Raw genomic sequence first — 16,877 nt, 5'->3', positions numbered from 1 at the left:
CTAGAGGTGTGATTAAATAAGAGATTAAAATAGAGTCTTTAAATTTTATTTTGAATTGCTGCATTATTTCTACGGTACATATAATTGTTTGTAGTGGCATTTGAAACACTGTAGCCAATGTTACTGAGAACCCCAGAAAATTCCAGAAGAACATCTCTAGATCAAAACAAAATAATGGAAAGTCTCTAAAAAAAAGAAATTTTAATCTATTAAAAGAATGAGGTAATCAAGTTATACAACAGTTATTTCCCCATTATCACTTACGAAACAGGCTGGCATTTACTTCCACTCCCATGTAGCCCTCTACACTGAAGATCATCAAAAAATTTGACAAGGTCGACCATTGCATCATTGTTACTGAAGTATCTTATTATGTTACATAATTGTCTATTATTATAGTCCAGTGGCACTTAGAATCATGAAGATCTTTGGGAGTCTGGTCCTCAATTATAGGATTCCTCTTGTGGTAGACCACCTGAACCCACTGCAGTTTGCCTAAAACAAAGATGATCGTGAAGGATACAATTATGCTTCTTCTCCACAAGGCTTATTCGTGTCTGGACAATGCTGGCAGCACTTGAAAATTAGGATTTTATTTCTCCATTGCTTTCAGGGCCATCCAGCCATCCCTGTTAAGGGCCAAGTTCAGAGATATGCAGGTGGAGGAGGCTATGGTGTCCCGAATAATGAACTATACTTCAGGTAGACCACAATTTGAAACTGTTCCCAAAATGGATACGAGTAACACTGGAGCACTGCAAAGAACAGTGTCTCCTTTTGGCTTCACCTCAGACTATAAATATAATTTCAGGTCATGTTGCATAAATTCTCAGATGATTCTGCACTTCTGGAGTGTATAGATATAGGGGTCGAAACAAAGAATAGGAGTTAGGTGAAGAACTTTGTTTCTTGGTGCTGGAAAAAAACTTAAAAATTAGCAAAACCAAGGAAATTGTGATATAGGCTATTTGGTGCAATGAAAGTCTATGTCCAGTCACTATTCAGGGATAATGGTAATATGCTCCTAGAAATACTTCAGCATCCACATCAATCATTGATTTGACTGATCTCATAACACAGAGGAACTGTAAAAGAAAGGGCACAGCAGGCTCTTTTTTGTCTGCTTTAATTAGGGTACTAACACCCATCACATCTCTGAAGGCCAGGGAGATTTTATATGCTTTAGTGTGCTCTTTTGGTAACATCACTTCAAGAGAAGCCCACTGAATTAAACTGATTAAAAGGGCCGGCTCAATTATGGAATGCGTTCAGGACGTTGTGGAGACAGCAGCAAAGGAGAGAATGAAAACAAAACCAAGTGTCATTATGAACATTGATGGACATCCTCTATCGGACAGACTAACATGGAGTATGTTCAGCCAATTAATTAATCAGCAGAAATGTGTCACGAAACGCTACTGGGGTTCATTTACACCACTCAAAATGCCTGCATAATGCCTCACTGTGACTGCCATGTCAGAAGTTCTCTTTCTTATTAATGTTCCTCCTTTTGTATCATTCTGGAGAAATATATATTAAAAAAAAGTACTTCTGCAAAAATCCTAATTTCTCCCTGGGGACAAATAAAGTTCTGTCTATCCATTCCCAAGCTCTGGCTTTTGAATTTTTATTTTACTTATTTAACTAGCTCTACTGGCTGGAAAAACTAATTCATAATTCTTCAAACAGCAGAATATATTTTCACAATAAAACTTTACAGTTATTTCATATCATATGCAAATATTAAAAAAATTACTGAAGACAAAAATACATTTGTCACAAATTAAGGGTCTAAATTCAGTCGTTTTGTTTTTAACTGAAGTTGTGGTTCATTCTCTACAAAGTGATCCATGTCAGAATTCAACTGACCTTGGATAACTACAGTCTGGGGTTTCTTTAATTTAAATAAAAATAAATAAATGTGTATAATATATTGCATGAGGTTTCCCTGTTCATGATTCAACACTATGTACTGTGTTTATGTTACATATCTTTCAGTAATTGAACTGAACTATATAATTTTACCCTTTCATGTAATCTTTACCAGAGCATTTGGTGCAATAAATACTAGCCTTTGCAAAGATTAATTTACCTTTACATTTTCCTGTGTTGTTGAAACATAAAATAACACTGTTTACATATAAATACTGCACACTGTGTTTCATCTGTGTTTAAACAGACAATAACTGCATTCCCAGCCCCTCAGCAACTAGAACATTCCTGCTTCTTCTGGCCAGCGACTCTGGTTTTTCTGACTCAAACCCCCTATATCCAGTGCACACACTGGAAAAAGTTTACAGTGAAACTACAGAAACTAGACATGCAATGAAGTTACAGTCAGAGGAATAAATATGTGGCATTTTAGAAAGTTTCATCATGTATATCACCATTATTATAAGATTGTTCTGTCACCAGCTATGCAGTTTTTAAATATCCAAGAATAAAGTCTGGGGAAGTGAGCATCCAAGGCCAATTTGGTAACAAAATTTCTCCAAGTGAAAATCTTTTGCTGCAATGAGGTGAGAAGAACAGCTGAGAAGTCCAGGAGAAATGTATGGGGCAAGAAAGGAATATCAATTGAGAGGAACGAGTACAGCAAGTCAGTAGCAAAAAACCTGAATAAACAGATAGGGGACAGTAGTAAAACATATTGAGAAAAATAATAGTAACACTATAAATCAGCAGCCTTTTTCGGAGGCCAACTATAAATTAGCCAGGTGGAGTATGAATGTGTGTCCACGTTCTCTGTAGAATGTTGAAAACTTACCTATAGTTGTTAACAGAAGCATTTAGAACAAAAATGTCAACATAGGCGTTGGTAGCCACAGCCACTGCATAATGGTTTGGAATGTAAAAAAAACTGACAAATGTGTGAACTTTAAATGGAGTATGCTTGTGATTAGGGTTTTGTGGGAGAAAGGGTGGTATTTGTATAAACTGTGCAGCAAGACAAAAGAGAGGATGGGAGGTCAAACTAAGATGGTAAAGGCATCTAGATAAAATTATGCAAAACACAACACCGTTTATAGACTGGCTTTGAATGAGGAAGACAAGGTCATTACTTTATTTTCTCATTTGGAAATGCTTTTAAAGCCCTGTATATAAAATACCCTTAACATGTTTACCACATTCAGCCATACAACCCAAATTAAAAACAAGCAGGCAATAATGAGTACAATCATGCATAAACAACACATCTACTAATTTATTCAATTACGTTCACACATAAAGTGCACATATAGCGTGTCACAGCTCCAAACTCTTGAGTTCAAAACGCAGGCCCAGTACTGCCTGTATGGAGTTTCCATGTTCGCTCCATTTTTGTCTGCTTTTCATACTTTTTTTCTTCTTAAACTCACCCTGGAATATCTTCAATATAGGAACGACAGTCGCCTATTTTCTCAATATATAACCAGTCATGCAGCTACACAGAAAAGAAAGGGCAAAAAGGACATTCACACAGAAAAGGTAGGGCTGCTTCAGGGGCTGAAAAAACTCTCAAACGAAGCAACCACCGTTGTCACATTCGTGTGTTTGTATTGCTTTTTTCTGTTATTTATTCCCATAGGGACGAAACAATACATTCATATATTATACTTTAGAATACAGTACTTTTTATAGGTGGCGATCGATTAAATTCACTTACTGCAAGATACAGGAAATCATAGCTTACATGTTCCCGTTTCCACTACAATTGCTAAACCCTTTTGAGGAACTAACGATAAGAGGGACGTTTGGGAGTCTGCCCGTCCCGATCAGTTACTCGCTGGCAATTCAATTACAGTACTGAGGGCATTCGAATGTATCTAGACATTAGCTTACTATAACAACACGGCCAACAGACTAAAAGGCATCACGGTTTCCCAAAAAGCTATTACATCAAGCCGTTACTGAGGCTAAATTTTCAAACAACTTTCGAATGCAGAATCGAATGCATTAGGTCGGCAGTAAAAGGCGAATATAAAGGGGCTACACAAAACACATTACTATGTTGAAGAAAAAAAAATTATACTGTACCTGTTTCTGCACATCTGCATCACTGAGAGCCATGGCTTCGGCACAAGAGACAACAAAACCTTGCGGTTTCAAAGGCAAAACGAAATTTAGAGTGCTTGAAAGGTATTGCGCTATTAGAGTGAAAACTCTGCCTCTCCTGCAACAGACTCGAAGATTATACGTTTTCCGCAGTACCAAGTGCTAGTTAAAATGCCTCAGACTTAATCAGCTGACTGTCACTGCTGCAAACCGGATCCGACCCCCTCACCAAGATCAATGACGTCAAGTAATGGCCGCAGATATAACTTCCGGAGCGTAGCGGTGGGCCGGTTTGATCAGTCCGCCCGACTGCGTGTTGTTCGCAACATTATGTTGTGTGTATTGTAGTAAATGAAGTTAGTTTATTTTACTTTATTTCAACAATACCTCCGTAAGAATTAGTTTATGAACAGTTGCGTTTTCAGTTATGTTCCTTGAATAGGTGAAGTTTGGTTTTATCTTGCGCTTGTATTTATTTTAAAATGTGTACATTTTGGTTAAATGTGTGTAACGATTTTATTGTGAACTGGTTCCTTAATGGATTTCCGTGAGCAGTGATTCCTTCAGTGAGACTTCGTGTGAGGATTCTTGTGTTCAGTTCTGCGAGGACAGAATTCCAGTTTGAAAACGAACGAATTAACATGTGAAATTAAGGCTGTCATTTGCTGGGACTGGTTTTTCATTGTATTAATTCCTTACATAACCTATTACATATTTAAGTCCTCTCCTATATTCCCTGTACACCCATGGCTGTACGGCTAGGAAGAGGTTTAACATATTGTGAAATCTGCCGATGATATACAGTGGTAGGTCTCAGTGGTGATGAGACAAATACAGAGTCCGGTATCAGGTTAGTGGCCTCGCCATCTATTTAGCCAAGACCAAAGATATAATAGTGGACTTAAGGAAGTAAGAAGGCATACACACCCCTTTTACCCTCAATGAGGCTACTGTTGAAAGGGTGAGCAGTGTGAAGTTTCTCAGTCTATAACTGAAAACCCTATGGACGGTTCATAAAGAAATAGAGGCGATGAAGACACAACACCCTTTTCTATCTCAGCTGTCTCTCAGGTTATTTTACATCTGCACCATTAAAAGCATCCTAACTGCTTGTGTCGTGTCCTGGTATGGGGGGTGCACTGCCCTCATTTGCAAAGCCATGTAGAAGGTACTGGGATATACCCTACAGATCACAGGGGGTGATATTCCTAACCTAGAAGACATACAGTATTTGTTAGGCAGTGTCTAAGGAAAGCCAGGAAAATCATCAGTAACTACTTCACTCATTGGAGTCATGAACTGTTCACATTGCCTTCAGGCAGATGATACTGTAGCATCATGTTCTGGACCAGGAAGCTGCAGAACAATTTCTTCTGTCAAGCTGAGATGCTGAACTCTGCATAGTGTCTGCTATTAACCTTATCAACACCACATCCATGCTGTCGTTCCTTCATCCCTATATTCACTGCACCACAACTATTTTATATTATTAGAATTTGTCTAAGTGTTTACTTATGTAGTGAGTTTATTTTGTACAGTGTGTAACTGCTAAATTGATATTTAAACACATTTACTATGCATATACTCTGTTGTGTAAATTTACACTCAAATTTACATTTACTTATTTGGCTGATGCCTTTATTCTAGGAAATTTAAAACATTTGAGGTCCAGTTGGTTACATTTCTTTTTCTTCCAATTGGAGCCCAGGCAGGTGAAGTGACTTACGCCAGCTGAATTATTTTCTGTTAAGGATGGATAATGTACTCGAGGACTTCAGTTGTAATTAGGAGAAATGCATTTCGAACTGAATTTAGGAAACACTTTTTTTTAAGCAAAGGCTTGTGGGAATCTGGAACAAACTTCTGTGACGTGTAGTTGAACCTTCTAAACACGTTATGTTATGGGACAGTGATAGATTATCAGTGATGAAGAGCCTTAGGAACTTAAAGTTATTCTAATATTTATAGGCAGATGACCCCTTAACTTATTTTTCTAAAACTGAGGGACAGTTTATATAGTGTCTAATATAGTTATCCAAGGTGACTTCCAAGATCAAAATAGAGTACATTTGTTTTAATACATTTTTTACAACTGGAGCACAGGAAGGAAAAGTGACTGGCTTAGAGTCATAGATTCTATTCCAACTGACGACTTTGTGGCTCAAGGTGCAATATCTTTATCAAGTACACTGCACTACATATCTTATCGCACCACCAATTGGTAAGACTTTTAAGTTAATTCCTGCAGGCTGGACATGGAACATAGAAAACAGTAATGGGATGAGTACACAACTCAGTGTTCAAAGTGAAGCTGCTACGTGTGCACTCCCTAAGCCTGAGAGCCTGAGGTATATCAGTAAGTTCTAGATTCAATTATGTAATATGGTGCTCAGCCAATGACCCTAAACCTCAGTACTAGCTTTGGATGAGAGGATTAATTGATGGTATGAAAGCCAAGCTAAATCAATAAAATAGCATTCTTGCATACTTTGTTCCTTTTCTCAATTACGTTAATGTTGCATTAATTGGTATGGAAGCTATTTTTAGTGTTGATCTTTTTTTGTGATAACCATCCATTTAAAGCACATCAAATTAAGACCGCTTGCCACAAATGGCAGTAATTCAAAAATATATCTGTAGATTGCATTGGCAATAAAATACTGGTACTTTTCTTAAAAGTATGTGGAGTCTTAAGCCAGATCCTAGGACATTTTGAAGATGTTACAAAAGGCAGCCTGTCAGCTTATTAGCAAATGCTTTGAGTACACAGCAGGGGATGCTTTCTGGACCTGCAGCTTCATGTTAATTCTCATCCAAGATCTCCTCACTTTATCTATGAACTGCATTAAGAACCTTGTAACTTCTGAAGATGTGACTCTGCTTGCTATATTAACATTGAATCATTCAAAACATGCACATAATGCATTAAGAATACTCAAAATCCAAGACCAATCAGTGGGTCTTGGCAAGCTTCTAATCAGGCAGTTGTTTTGCATCTTTGGTTTTTACACCATCATTGTAACACTTCCTTAGGTAACCAGTTACCTGAAGTTTCTTCTGTTTTAGCCTGTGTTCCCTTATTGGTTGTTACTATTGAGCATTCTGTACACCACTCTGTGCAATTAAAACAGTCCTGGGGCATTGATCCTGCTCCATCCTGCCATGTTTTCACCATGTTTACTGCTGATGTGACTCGTGTTACCAGTTGTCTGTATGCAGGAAGCATATATAAAGGAAATAGTATCCAAAGTGAGGGAGGACTGATTACAGATTATTTGTATAAATATGATCAAAATGTTCTCTGCTTTTGCTGGGCAAAACATGCTGACAAAATCTAGGGATAAACAAAGATGTAATTTATTAAATTCACAACAAGAAAAGCCTTCTGTATGTGCAGACTCATGTTTGGGCCCAGAGAGCAGTCTAAGTACTTCCTTAGTGCTAGCATGTGAAGAAATTTAAAAAAAAAACTGGCAACAAAATTGACTATGAATTCTATTGTCAGGAAGAACAGCCATCATTTTTATCATTACACGTTTTCAAATCAATTGAAAAACAGCTAGTTGAAATTACTGGATTTGCACACCATAGTTTTTTGAAGAAAAAAAAAAACACACAGACCTCTACCTCTATCCATAACAGATGCCTGAACTGATTTCCTGTCTGAGTGAAAAGTAGATAAAGCTTATCCAGTTGTTTACCAGCTTGAAACTGTTGTTGCAAAACTACTCTCAGATCTGTTTATTTACACAGTAAACATACAAGAAGGAGGGATGATTGCAGAGACAACAAAAAGTAGTCCCGTTCAGTTTCAAAGAGACCAGGCCAAGGCATCATCTGTCCCTCCTCCCCTCAGTCTTGTAGAGCTCTTAAAAAGCTACACAATCAAATAAGTTTTTATGTTGTATCTCTTAATAGGGCAACACCATCCCTTTTTTCCCTGATGGAAACAGTACCCTCCCATATCTCAGCATGCTTTAAATCTGAAAAGCAACAGAAAACAATAAGGTAAAGAAGGGCTTCAAATGCTTTATTTCACTGTGTATGTAAACCAATCTGAACCTTTATATGTGTGCATTATGTAATTAGCAAATTTAAAAATTTTAACTGCATTTCACCTGTGGGTTTGTTACAGTGTTCTGAACCTGCACTCACTGAAGAGCACTAAAGAAAAATAAACTGAAATTTAAATTTATCAAAAAAGGGAATTGGAATTTTAGTGAATAAAATAATGGATGGGGAAAAACGATACAGAAAAAACACCTTTATTAGAAAAAGAAAACATTTATGTTGGTATTTATAGATTATAATAGAAGTTAATTAATTAATTAGAAGTGTTATTTTACAGGTCTTAGTGAAAGTGGGTCAGGACATACCCAAAAACAGTATACCACCACTCTGTATTATAAACACCAACTTTCCTACCATGAAGATTGTTGGGATGTGAGACAAAACCTGCATCAACATGAGGTGATGCAAAAGCCAACACAAAAACTGACTGGTTTCAAGAAACAAATCAAAATTAGAAATTTACTGTCTATAAGAGAAGAAACACACTAAGCCAAGAAAGTAAGATGCACCACTTACTGACCAAAGTCACTGATTGTCAATAGTGTTCTGACAGGCTAAATAAGGGTGGTGCCAAGTATCTGGTTTAAAATGGCTTCTTTAGGTGGATGATTCTGTGGAGTCACTGCATATCAACTATGATTCAAGGAAGCAATGCACAACAGAGAAATATGAAATGTGGGGAAAATGGAAGGGCTGTCCCTTCATAACTTTAGCGAACTTACTTAACCAAAGTTAAGGTAAGCCTTTAAGGAGATACTACACATAACTGCTTGATTTATCCTTCACTTAACAATACACTGTTTTTTGATAGATAGATAGATAGATAGATAGATAGATAGATAGATAGATAGATACTTTATTAATCCCAAGGGGAAATTCACATTTGTTTAATAAAACTCCTATTTTTTGTGTATTTGGCTGATAATGCAGTATTTTATATACAGTATGTGCAACACCCTACTAAGAAGTTACTGCATGTAAGTACATGTACAATATTGATAGATCTGCATTGAACTCCAAAGGGAAATTCATTTAGTCAATGACATAAAACACACATATTGTACAAAACATGACAAAGGCAGACTATTATAGAAGAGTGCAAGAGCCTGAATTCACAACTGACACAATAAACAATGATATAAAGAAATCTTGTCTGTATACCAGTATGTGCCTAACTGGTTAATGCGAACATGGGTACAAAGCGAGGGGGCATCTATATGCAATCTGACAGCTGTGTGCAAAAAAGACCCCAGCAGCACCTAGTTGTCCATTGCTGTGGAACAAACTAGTGGCACGGACTACTACCACATCAAAGAGAGGACAATAAGCCTCACTTACAATTGCCTCTCACGGTGCCCATTAAATACCGGTATCACAGTAACGCTCATTCATTAGAAATGACAGTGTGGCAACGTTGCCAATCAATTTGATCATGAAACCGCATTAGGTCAAGCAAAACACAACTGTTATTTATCAGAAGTATCTGTCTTGCTGCTAACGTCTAATAAATAGGTAACTGGTTTGTACAAGCTGTGTGAAAAAGTAGTTTGCTGAAGGTGAATAAATGGCCAAACGAGTACGGTGCTGATAATAAGTAGCTAATTTCAGACTCTTTCATTTTTCTGCATTCGTTTTTCTCAAGTCAATGTCGCAGGAACCGATTGCACTATTGCTTAGAAAGGGGATTTTACACAAAATAGTTTGTTTCCCATCACTCCTTTGTGAGAAAGATACAAAATTAAAATGCTTTAATGGTAGTTCGATTGTCATGCATAGGCATCTAAGGCCAAGTAAGCTTGCCACGGTTCACCTCCACCTCCACTCTTGCATTTACTCAGACTAGACTCAAATGCGATTTACCTAATGGCGTACGTGATTCTTCAATTAGCGCCTCTTAACTGCCCCTTCCAGGTATGGTGGACTGGCACCCTGTGCCATCGGGACAGGCTCTGGCTCCCTTCGAATTAAGCGGGTTTGCGCATGTTATGTAAAATCCTTGTTTTCCTGTATCCAGACCAGAGTGGGTGGAGCCCGATGCGATGAGATTTTCAGACGGTGTAAGAGAATTTCAGGTAAGCCCGTAACAGATGGTTTTGCTTTATGTACAAATCAGCACTAACCGCACGAATTAACGTTTTCCGACAGGGGAAGAGACCCTTCATCATTTGACGGTATAGTCACGAAAAGTACAATTCTGAGTTAATGTTTAGTTTTACTGCACTTCCAAAAAACAATGTTTAAATTGGTAAATGGCTGTAAGCGCGCAATATAAATATACTTGACATGCATGAATACTTAATATGAAGGCCATTTCACAGGTAAGATATCGTAAATATTCTGAACAAGCTACTATATATGATTAAACGTCACCCCTGGCTTGCATCCCTTATTTTCTAGCTGGTCTGCAGCTTGCTAGCCCCCTCGCTGATGCTGCAAGACGTGGAATAATTTGAGAGATATGAGTGAAAAGTTATGCCTGCAAGCTTTATTTTGAAGACAACGCCTCTTCCTGCGTGTCCAAGGGCATTCTCTCACGTGACTCGACTATCACATGACCGCCGTCCTTGAAGTCACGTGCGTCCTATTTTCTGCAAGGTTCCATTTTTAAACAAACAAAATGTCCTATATTGTGTACTGTGCTCATTTTATACTTTAGTTTATTGATTGGTACATTTATATGTGATATAGTATGTACGCTGGGTATGTTTCCCGAATGCTGTATTTATCTAACAAAGATCTGATCAGTAAAAAAAAATTCCTCAATTAGAAAGATACAACTTTCTTTCCAGGGTCGGAAAATGGCTTTATACAATGGAAATTAGCAGCCATTCATATTAGACATTTTAAAAATTAGCATAGAAAATATCGATAACGACACAACAAATGTAATCAATCGTAAGCGTTATTTTCTAAGCACGGGTATGTTTTCTTAACATAGTATTTTGCATTGTAAATTTTATATATCTTTCATTTTATCGCGGGAACCGAGATACAAAACTTACAGGGGCGTTTCTATAGGATTTTATGGTGCCATGCGCTCAGCCTAACTCCTGCCATACATGTAAAGCCGAAGGACGGGAGGGCGGATCTCCTTGAGTTTGACCACGTTCATATATGACTTTAAAATTAAATAGCGTGGGGGTTTCAATTGTTTGATAAATAAATAAAAATTCATAAAAACGGATGAACACCTCAGGGGCGAGGCGCAATAATGGGACTTAAGAACAAAATGAACGTTACTTGACTCGTTTAGATAATTGCTAACCAGACAAGAGGCTAAACAAATGCAATAAGTAGAAGACTATACTGTATTGTGTCATATACAAATCGCGAACCCTATCCATTCTGCTTAATCCAGCGCGTATAACTGGCAAAAGGCAGGAACTTAAATTGAACGGGATGTCACTCAATCACAAAATACACCTCATCCACTTGCAGAGTTCAAGAATGTTATATTTCTGCCTACGTTTGCCCTTACATTCCTTTGTATATTTAATTACAGGGGTTTAAACTGAGGGTTTTTTAAGGAATGGTCAGACATTACAACTAGTTTGAGATAAACTACGTTAGATAGGTAAATTATACTTTATTTGTCCATGTGGTGAAATAAAAACTTCACAGAAACGTAAGACATTTATATAAATATTACAATAAAAGCAAACAGACATAACTTCTTTCTTGGATAATTGAGACCTGCTGTTGTCAATAACAGGTTTGTAGGGGAAAGTAAGATAAGATCAGATTGTACCACAGGTTTATATTTATAGATACTAATATGTCGTTAAAATAGCGTTTAACGCATTCTGTTATTAAGAAGCATTTAAATTCAGCAAGAAACAAAACTGAGTTTCAAAGTTAAAAACTCATATATTCCGATTTTTTTTTTCGGATTTGTTTTTAAAAAGCAAGTAAAGCAACATGCGAACTAATGAGGAACGGCGTGTCCAGTCGGACTCGTCTTTTTGGCATCGGGCGCCCCATGACCTCTCCTCCTCCTCTCTGAAGCTGCAGTCTGGCTGCGTGCGTGTGGAGAGAGAGAGAAAGTGAGCGGGAGTGTGTTTGTGTGCGAGTACTTATGCATGTGCGCGCGCGTGTGTGTATGTGTATGTGTGTGCGTCTGAGCGAGCGAGAGAGAGAGAGAGAGAGGCTGTTTTATGATGGCTGCTGAGCCGCTAAATTAGGAACGAGAAACTGTGGGAGAGAGAGATCGCGGAGTTTCTGAGTCCCTGCGCCGTGTGGACAGCCACATTAAAGGTGAGAGCGGGAGAACCCGTTTTCAGGGTGCAGCTGTCATCGTGGGGCGGATTTTGAGGAATCGGACAGGGAAAAGTGATATAGCCGATTCAGTGAACACTTTGAAGTCAAAGGGTTTCACTCTAAACGACCCCTTTGCGCCTGACCTCCAGAGTCTACAGCGAACGATTGTAAGTTCGTTTTCCAGACGGCACCTTGCACACGAGCAAGGAGGGCCAGACTTTCCCAAATTAAGTAGCTTGTCCGAGAGTTTGAAACGATAACAATCTGTTGATGCGTTTGATATTCATTCTGCAGTGTCACTCTGAGCTAGAAAGTCCGTTAGAAACAGTGAGGCCTGAAAAAAAACTTTTGTCCTTTAACTGACTTTATCTGTGGTTGTTTGAAACTTGAGCAGTGTTATTTAGGTGAAGGTTATAAACTTTTTTTTTTTATTCTGGCAAGCTTACTGTTGCAGCAATAAAGACATATATTTGTGAATTTTAATTTTGATTGAGTTTAACCCCAGAAAGAGAAATGATTTCCATTGAAGTGTCTTTTTTCCAGAATCATGACTTGCAGGTCAGAAGTAGTATACTTTAATACTACTTAATTGCAGTTATAGAATTTAGTTGTTGTTGCTGAACTGTCGTGAATTCTAAATTGCCTTTTGTCCACATTTCAAAGACATCCCAACCCAGCATCATTTTATTTTGTACATAACACAATTTTTTATTGTTGTAACCCAGATCTTACAGTTCATTTACCTTTGACTCCACCACTTCAGGAGTTAAAACATGAGGTTGTGTATTTACACTGTCCATTTTATTTACTTTACTTATTCCAGGATAAAAATAATTAATTTAATTAATATAGTGAACTGAGAAAGGGTTTCTCTCTCCTCAAACCACTTTATATAGACAGTGGGGAACCACTTCAACCACCACCAATGTGTAGCATCCACCTGGATGATGTGTGGCAAGCATACTAGTGCAACTTGTCTGCCTTCACTTTAGCCATTTTGTGGTGAAGTGGTGTGAGAAGACCAATTTGAGACAGGGGATGATTAGGGGGCCAGAATAGATGAGGGTGTGATGGGCAATTTAGTTAGGACATTGGAAAACAACCTACTTCTTTTTTCAAAAGATGCCTAAGGATCTTTCATGATAACAGAGAGATTCATGACCTTGGTTTTACATTTCATATGATGGGCAGAGCCATTTTTAAAGCACTGGCACATTGGGATCTACACACAAGCCATAGGGTAGCCTCCCCTTTTGGCCTCATCAATAGCTGTTCTAGCAGCAACCAAAACTTTTTCCAAGATGGTTGCCATTCAAGTACTGGTCTGTCCCAGACATGAGTCGGAGAGAAAGGCTTTGTTGCCAGCATTGGTGTTAGGTAGACACAAGTCCTGAACTCGCAGTGAGTCCATTGGAAGGCACATGCATGCACACTCCTACAAACACTCATACTGAACCTAACATATTTTTTTTTTTGTCATAAAGGAGGGCAGAAAGGAGTAACTTGTGGCAAAGCCACATATCTACGTGTGATATGCATACACAGTTGATTTTCCCAAATTAGTTATTATGGGAAAAGAGTAGGAAGCTTGTCTTGGAATACTCTACTGGATAACTGACACCAAACACTATTGGGTGTAAGAAGCACTCTTCTAAGAAGGCACCAAACTCGCTGTGTTCTATGGGTAGAAGATATGTCATCAGCAGGCATAATAATTACAAATGTGGAATAGTTTCATTTATTTTTTTTTTTCTTTCCAAATATTTATTTTACTGATACTTTTTATTATGATTACCAATAAGTAATAGGCACCTGGCAGTAGTTAATTGCTTTGCAGCTCCTACTGACTGTGTTTGAATCTCAATCCTGGACACGTTCTGGTGGGATTAGTATGTTCTACTATGTTTTGTGAGTTTTTAGTTTTCCTCGCAAACCCCATACACATGGATGTTAGGGTAATTTAAGACCATAAATTAGTCTTTAGTGAGTGAGTATTCATTGTGCATCTGTAACTAGGCTCTGCAGTGATCTGCCCCTTTTTCATGACTGTTTTTGCCTGATACTGCTTGGACAGACACAGGCCACTGCAGTAATATATTGGAAAAAATAGATCTAATAAAAAAAAAAATCATGATTGAATGCATGTTGGAATTATTACCAAGGTGCTGAAATTTGTTTGTAGAAAGTTTATTAACCTTGTTTTCTTTGGCAAATAAACAGAAGACACCCCTTTCACACCCATATCAGTTTCAATGATAAAGTGACCAATTTGAAGTAAATGTGTGATGACAAATGGAATGCATAAACTTATCGTGCTGCTAAGTAACTGACTCCAGCAATAACTGTGAAGAATTAACTAACACAGTGTAGAAGATACCCGCTATTCACCATAATAAATAGGAATGTATTCCTTTGCCCAGTTTTTCTGTTCTTTGCCCTTGAAATCAGTGTCCACATGGTTTTCCATCCACCCAGATTTTTTTATCTAAGGTTAATTCTTGTTTTTTATTAACTACATTATTTGCTTATTTTCCTCAGTCCATAAATACAAACATATGTCCAGTTTTGTGTTCTTCAGTGTTTCAGTGATTTTTCCACAAGATCTTTTGTTTTTATTCAGTTTGTTGGAGATGAGTCCAAATGAAACAAAATTAGCTACCCATCTTTTTGTAATACAGTATAGCACACTTCAATTTTTACTTCTTTAATTGTTGCTTATTAAAGAGACTTCAAAAAATGAATAAACTATTTTGATCTGTAACTAGTGTATTTAAAAAAAAAAAAAAAAAGTTAGCTGGGTTTATTTTAAATAAGCTGCATAAATAAGCAGGCAGTACAGTCAATGCAGAAATTGGTCAGTGTTTTTTGTGCAATTGAATAAAAATTCTGAAATTTAAATTCAACAAGTAAAATTACAGTTAGTGTTATGTATTAAGAATGTAAAATTGAAAACTGTTTTATTAGTAAATTTCGAACATTGGGATGCAGCTATTCAGCAGATATACTTATCACTATAAACATTACTCCAGTGTGTTTTCTTTCAAAAGAAAATATCTTGAATGCTAGTTATTATTAGTATGAACTTTGGAACCCAAGCGAGACTGTTTCTCAGCTGTGGTGCCATGCCACCTGTGAGGAATTTGCATAATCTTCCTAGAATTGTTTAGGTTCCCTTCCCGTTTGCCTTCTTTGTCAAAAGACACGTTGTTTGTTTGATTGGCAGCTAATTTGCATGGACTTGTGCCCTAAAATGGAATTGTTTCCTGCCTTTTACCACTATTATAAAATTATTTCAGAAAATAGTTAAATGCATAGATATGAAAGGCACAATGACTCCAGTAATCCTCCTTTGTTGTAAATACTACTTCCCTGGTTAAGTGGTGGTAGTATATTTGAGCTTAGTGTGGCTCAGGTTGAAGAGCTTATAATGGAACTGCTATCTATCAGAGATAGCACTTAAAAAGCACTGTATTTTTGAAAAGCTCATGGGTACCCAGAACAAAAGATTCTCTGCTATTCTCATTTCAACTGAACAAAAGTACAAACTGAAGCGCAAGAATCTGCCAAATATTTGCCAATGAGATCACTGTTTTTTGTTTTCTTAATCTATTGCTTTTCTGTGGATCATCATTTTCCAAAGTATATTATCAACGACATACCCCCACTCTGGGCAGCATAAGTCTGTTGAAGTTGCATTGAGGACAAGGCAGGAAGTAACCCTGGACAGGATGTGCCAGTCCATTACAGGGCTGTACTCACACGCACCCACACTTGTGTTGGGCCAGTTTAGAAGCCCATGGATGTGAAAGGAAACTGGAACACCAGAGAAAAACTTACATAGACTTGGGCGAATGTGCAAAAATCAACAGACCGCAACTGCATGACAAATTTGAACACATGGCTCTTGATATGGGTAGCAGCAATGGTAACCATAAAATGAATATGTCACTGTTACTCTGCCACTGACTAAAAGCTGCTGCTGAAGATGTAATTATTTCATTAGAAACATATGCAATATATGCATCTTGATAAAAATGCTTAATTCATTAAAGATGAACTATCATCTGTTTTTCTGAATCAATGTAAATTTAATCTTCACTTGCCTCTAAGCACCAATACATCCATCATTCATGCAGGTTAACGACAAAAAAAGTATATTCGTTACTGTGCATTTTGCCAATTAATTAGATACAGTACAATAGAAAATAAGTAGAAATTAGTGTGATGTTTAGCAGTTTCTTATGAAATCAGAGCTCCCGTGAACATTGTATTGTAGCAGAAAAGGGTGATCAGTTGAAATCAATTTTCATGTTAGCTTGTTTTGATGATTTTTCTATATTTTAAATTTGTGTGTTTATTTCAGAATGTATTGTGCTGTAGACTAAATAAAATTCATATTATAAAGTGAAGTATGTAAGGTTATAGGAACTAATTAACAACATTCTCAAAGTCAGATACAGTACTCCAAATCAAGATTGTGAGATGATGGAACTCATTTTAGTAACATCAGGCAC

At 37.3% G+C, this 16,877-nt stretch overlaps 2 protein-coding genes across 3 annotated transcripts in view; one reads left to right on the top strand and one right to left on the bottom strand.

Annotated features, from left to right (window-relative positions):
• atp6v1e1b (ATPase H+ transporting V1 subunit E1b) overlaps positions 1–4,272 on the bottom strand; it is a 52,053-nt gene extending 47,781 nt beyond the window's left edge. Inside the window, exon 1 of the mRNA XM_039770075.1 lies at positions 4,018–4,272. Within this exon, the coding sequence (XP_039626009.1) occupies positions 4,018–4,050 (33 nt within the window). The 5' untranslated portion in view covers positions 4,051–4,272. The remainder of the gene's footprint in view (positions 1–4,017) is intronic.
• A 5,842-nt stretch (positions 4,273–10,114) lies between these two features.
• The window catches only part of bcl2l13 (BCL2 like 13), a 91,540-nt gene continuing 84,777 nt past the window's right edge, over positions 10,115–16,877 (top strand). Inside the window, exon 1 of one of the 2 annotated variants that reach the window (XM_039770069.1) lies at positions 10,115–10,178. The gene's annotated coding sequence lies outside the window, so the exon portion shown is untranslated. Of the gene's footprint in view, positions 10,179–12,203; positions 12,361–16,877 lie in introns of those variants that run through there. The other variant, XM_039770068.1, reaches the window with a different exon arrangement.

Source organism: Polypterus senegalus, chromosome 11, assembly GCF_016835505.1.
Source record: "Polypterus senegalus isolate Bchr_013 chromosome 11, ASM1683550v1, whole genome shotgun sequence".
NCBI classification, from domain to species: Eukaryota; Metazoa; Chordata; class Cladistia; order Polypteriformes; family Polypteridae; genus Polypterus; species Polypterus senegalus.
This window is presented reverse-complemented; position numbering and strand designations above follow the sequence as displayed.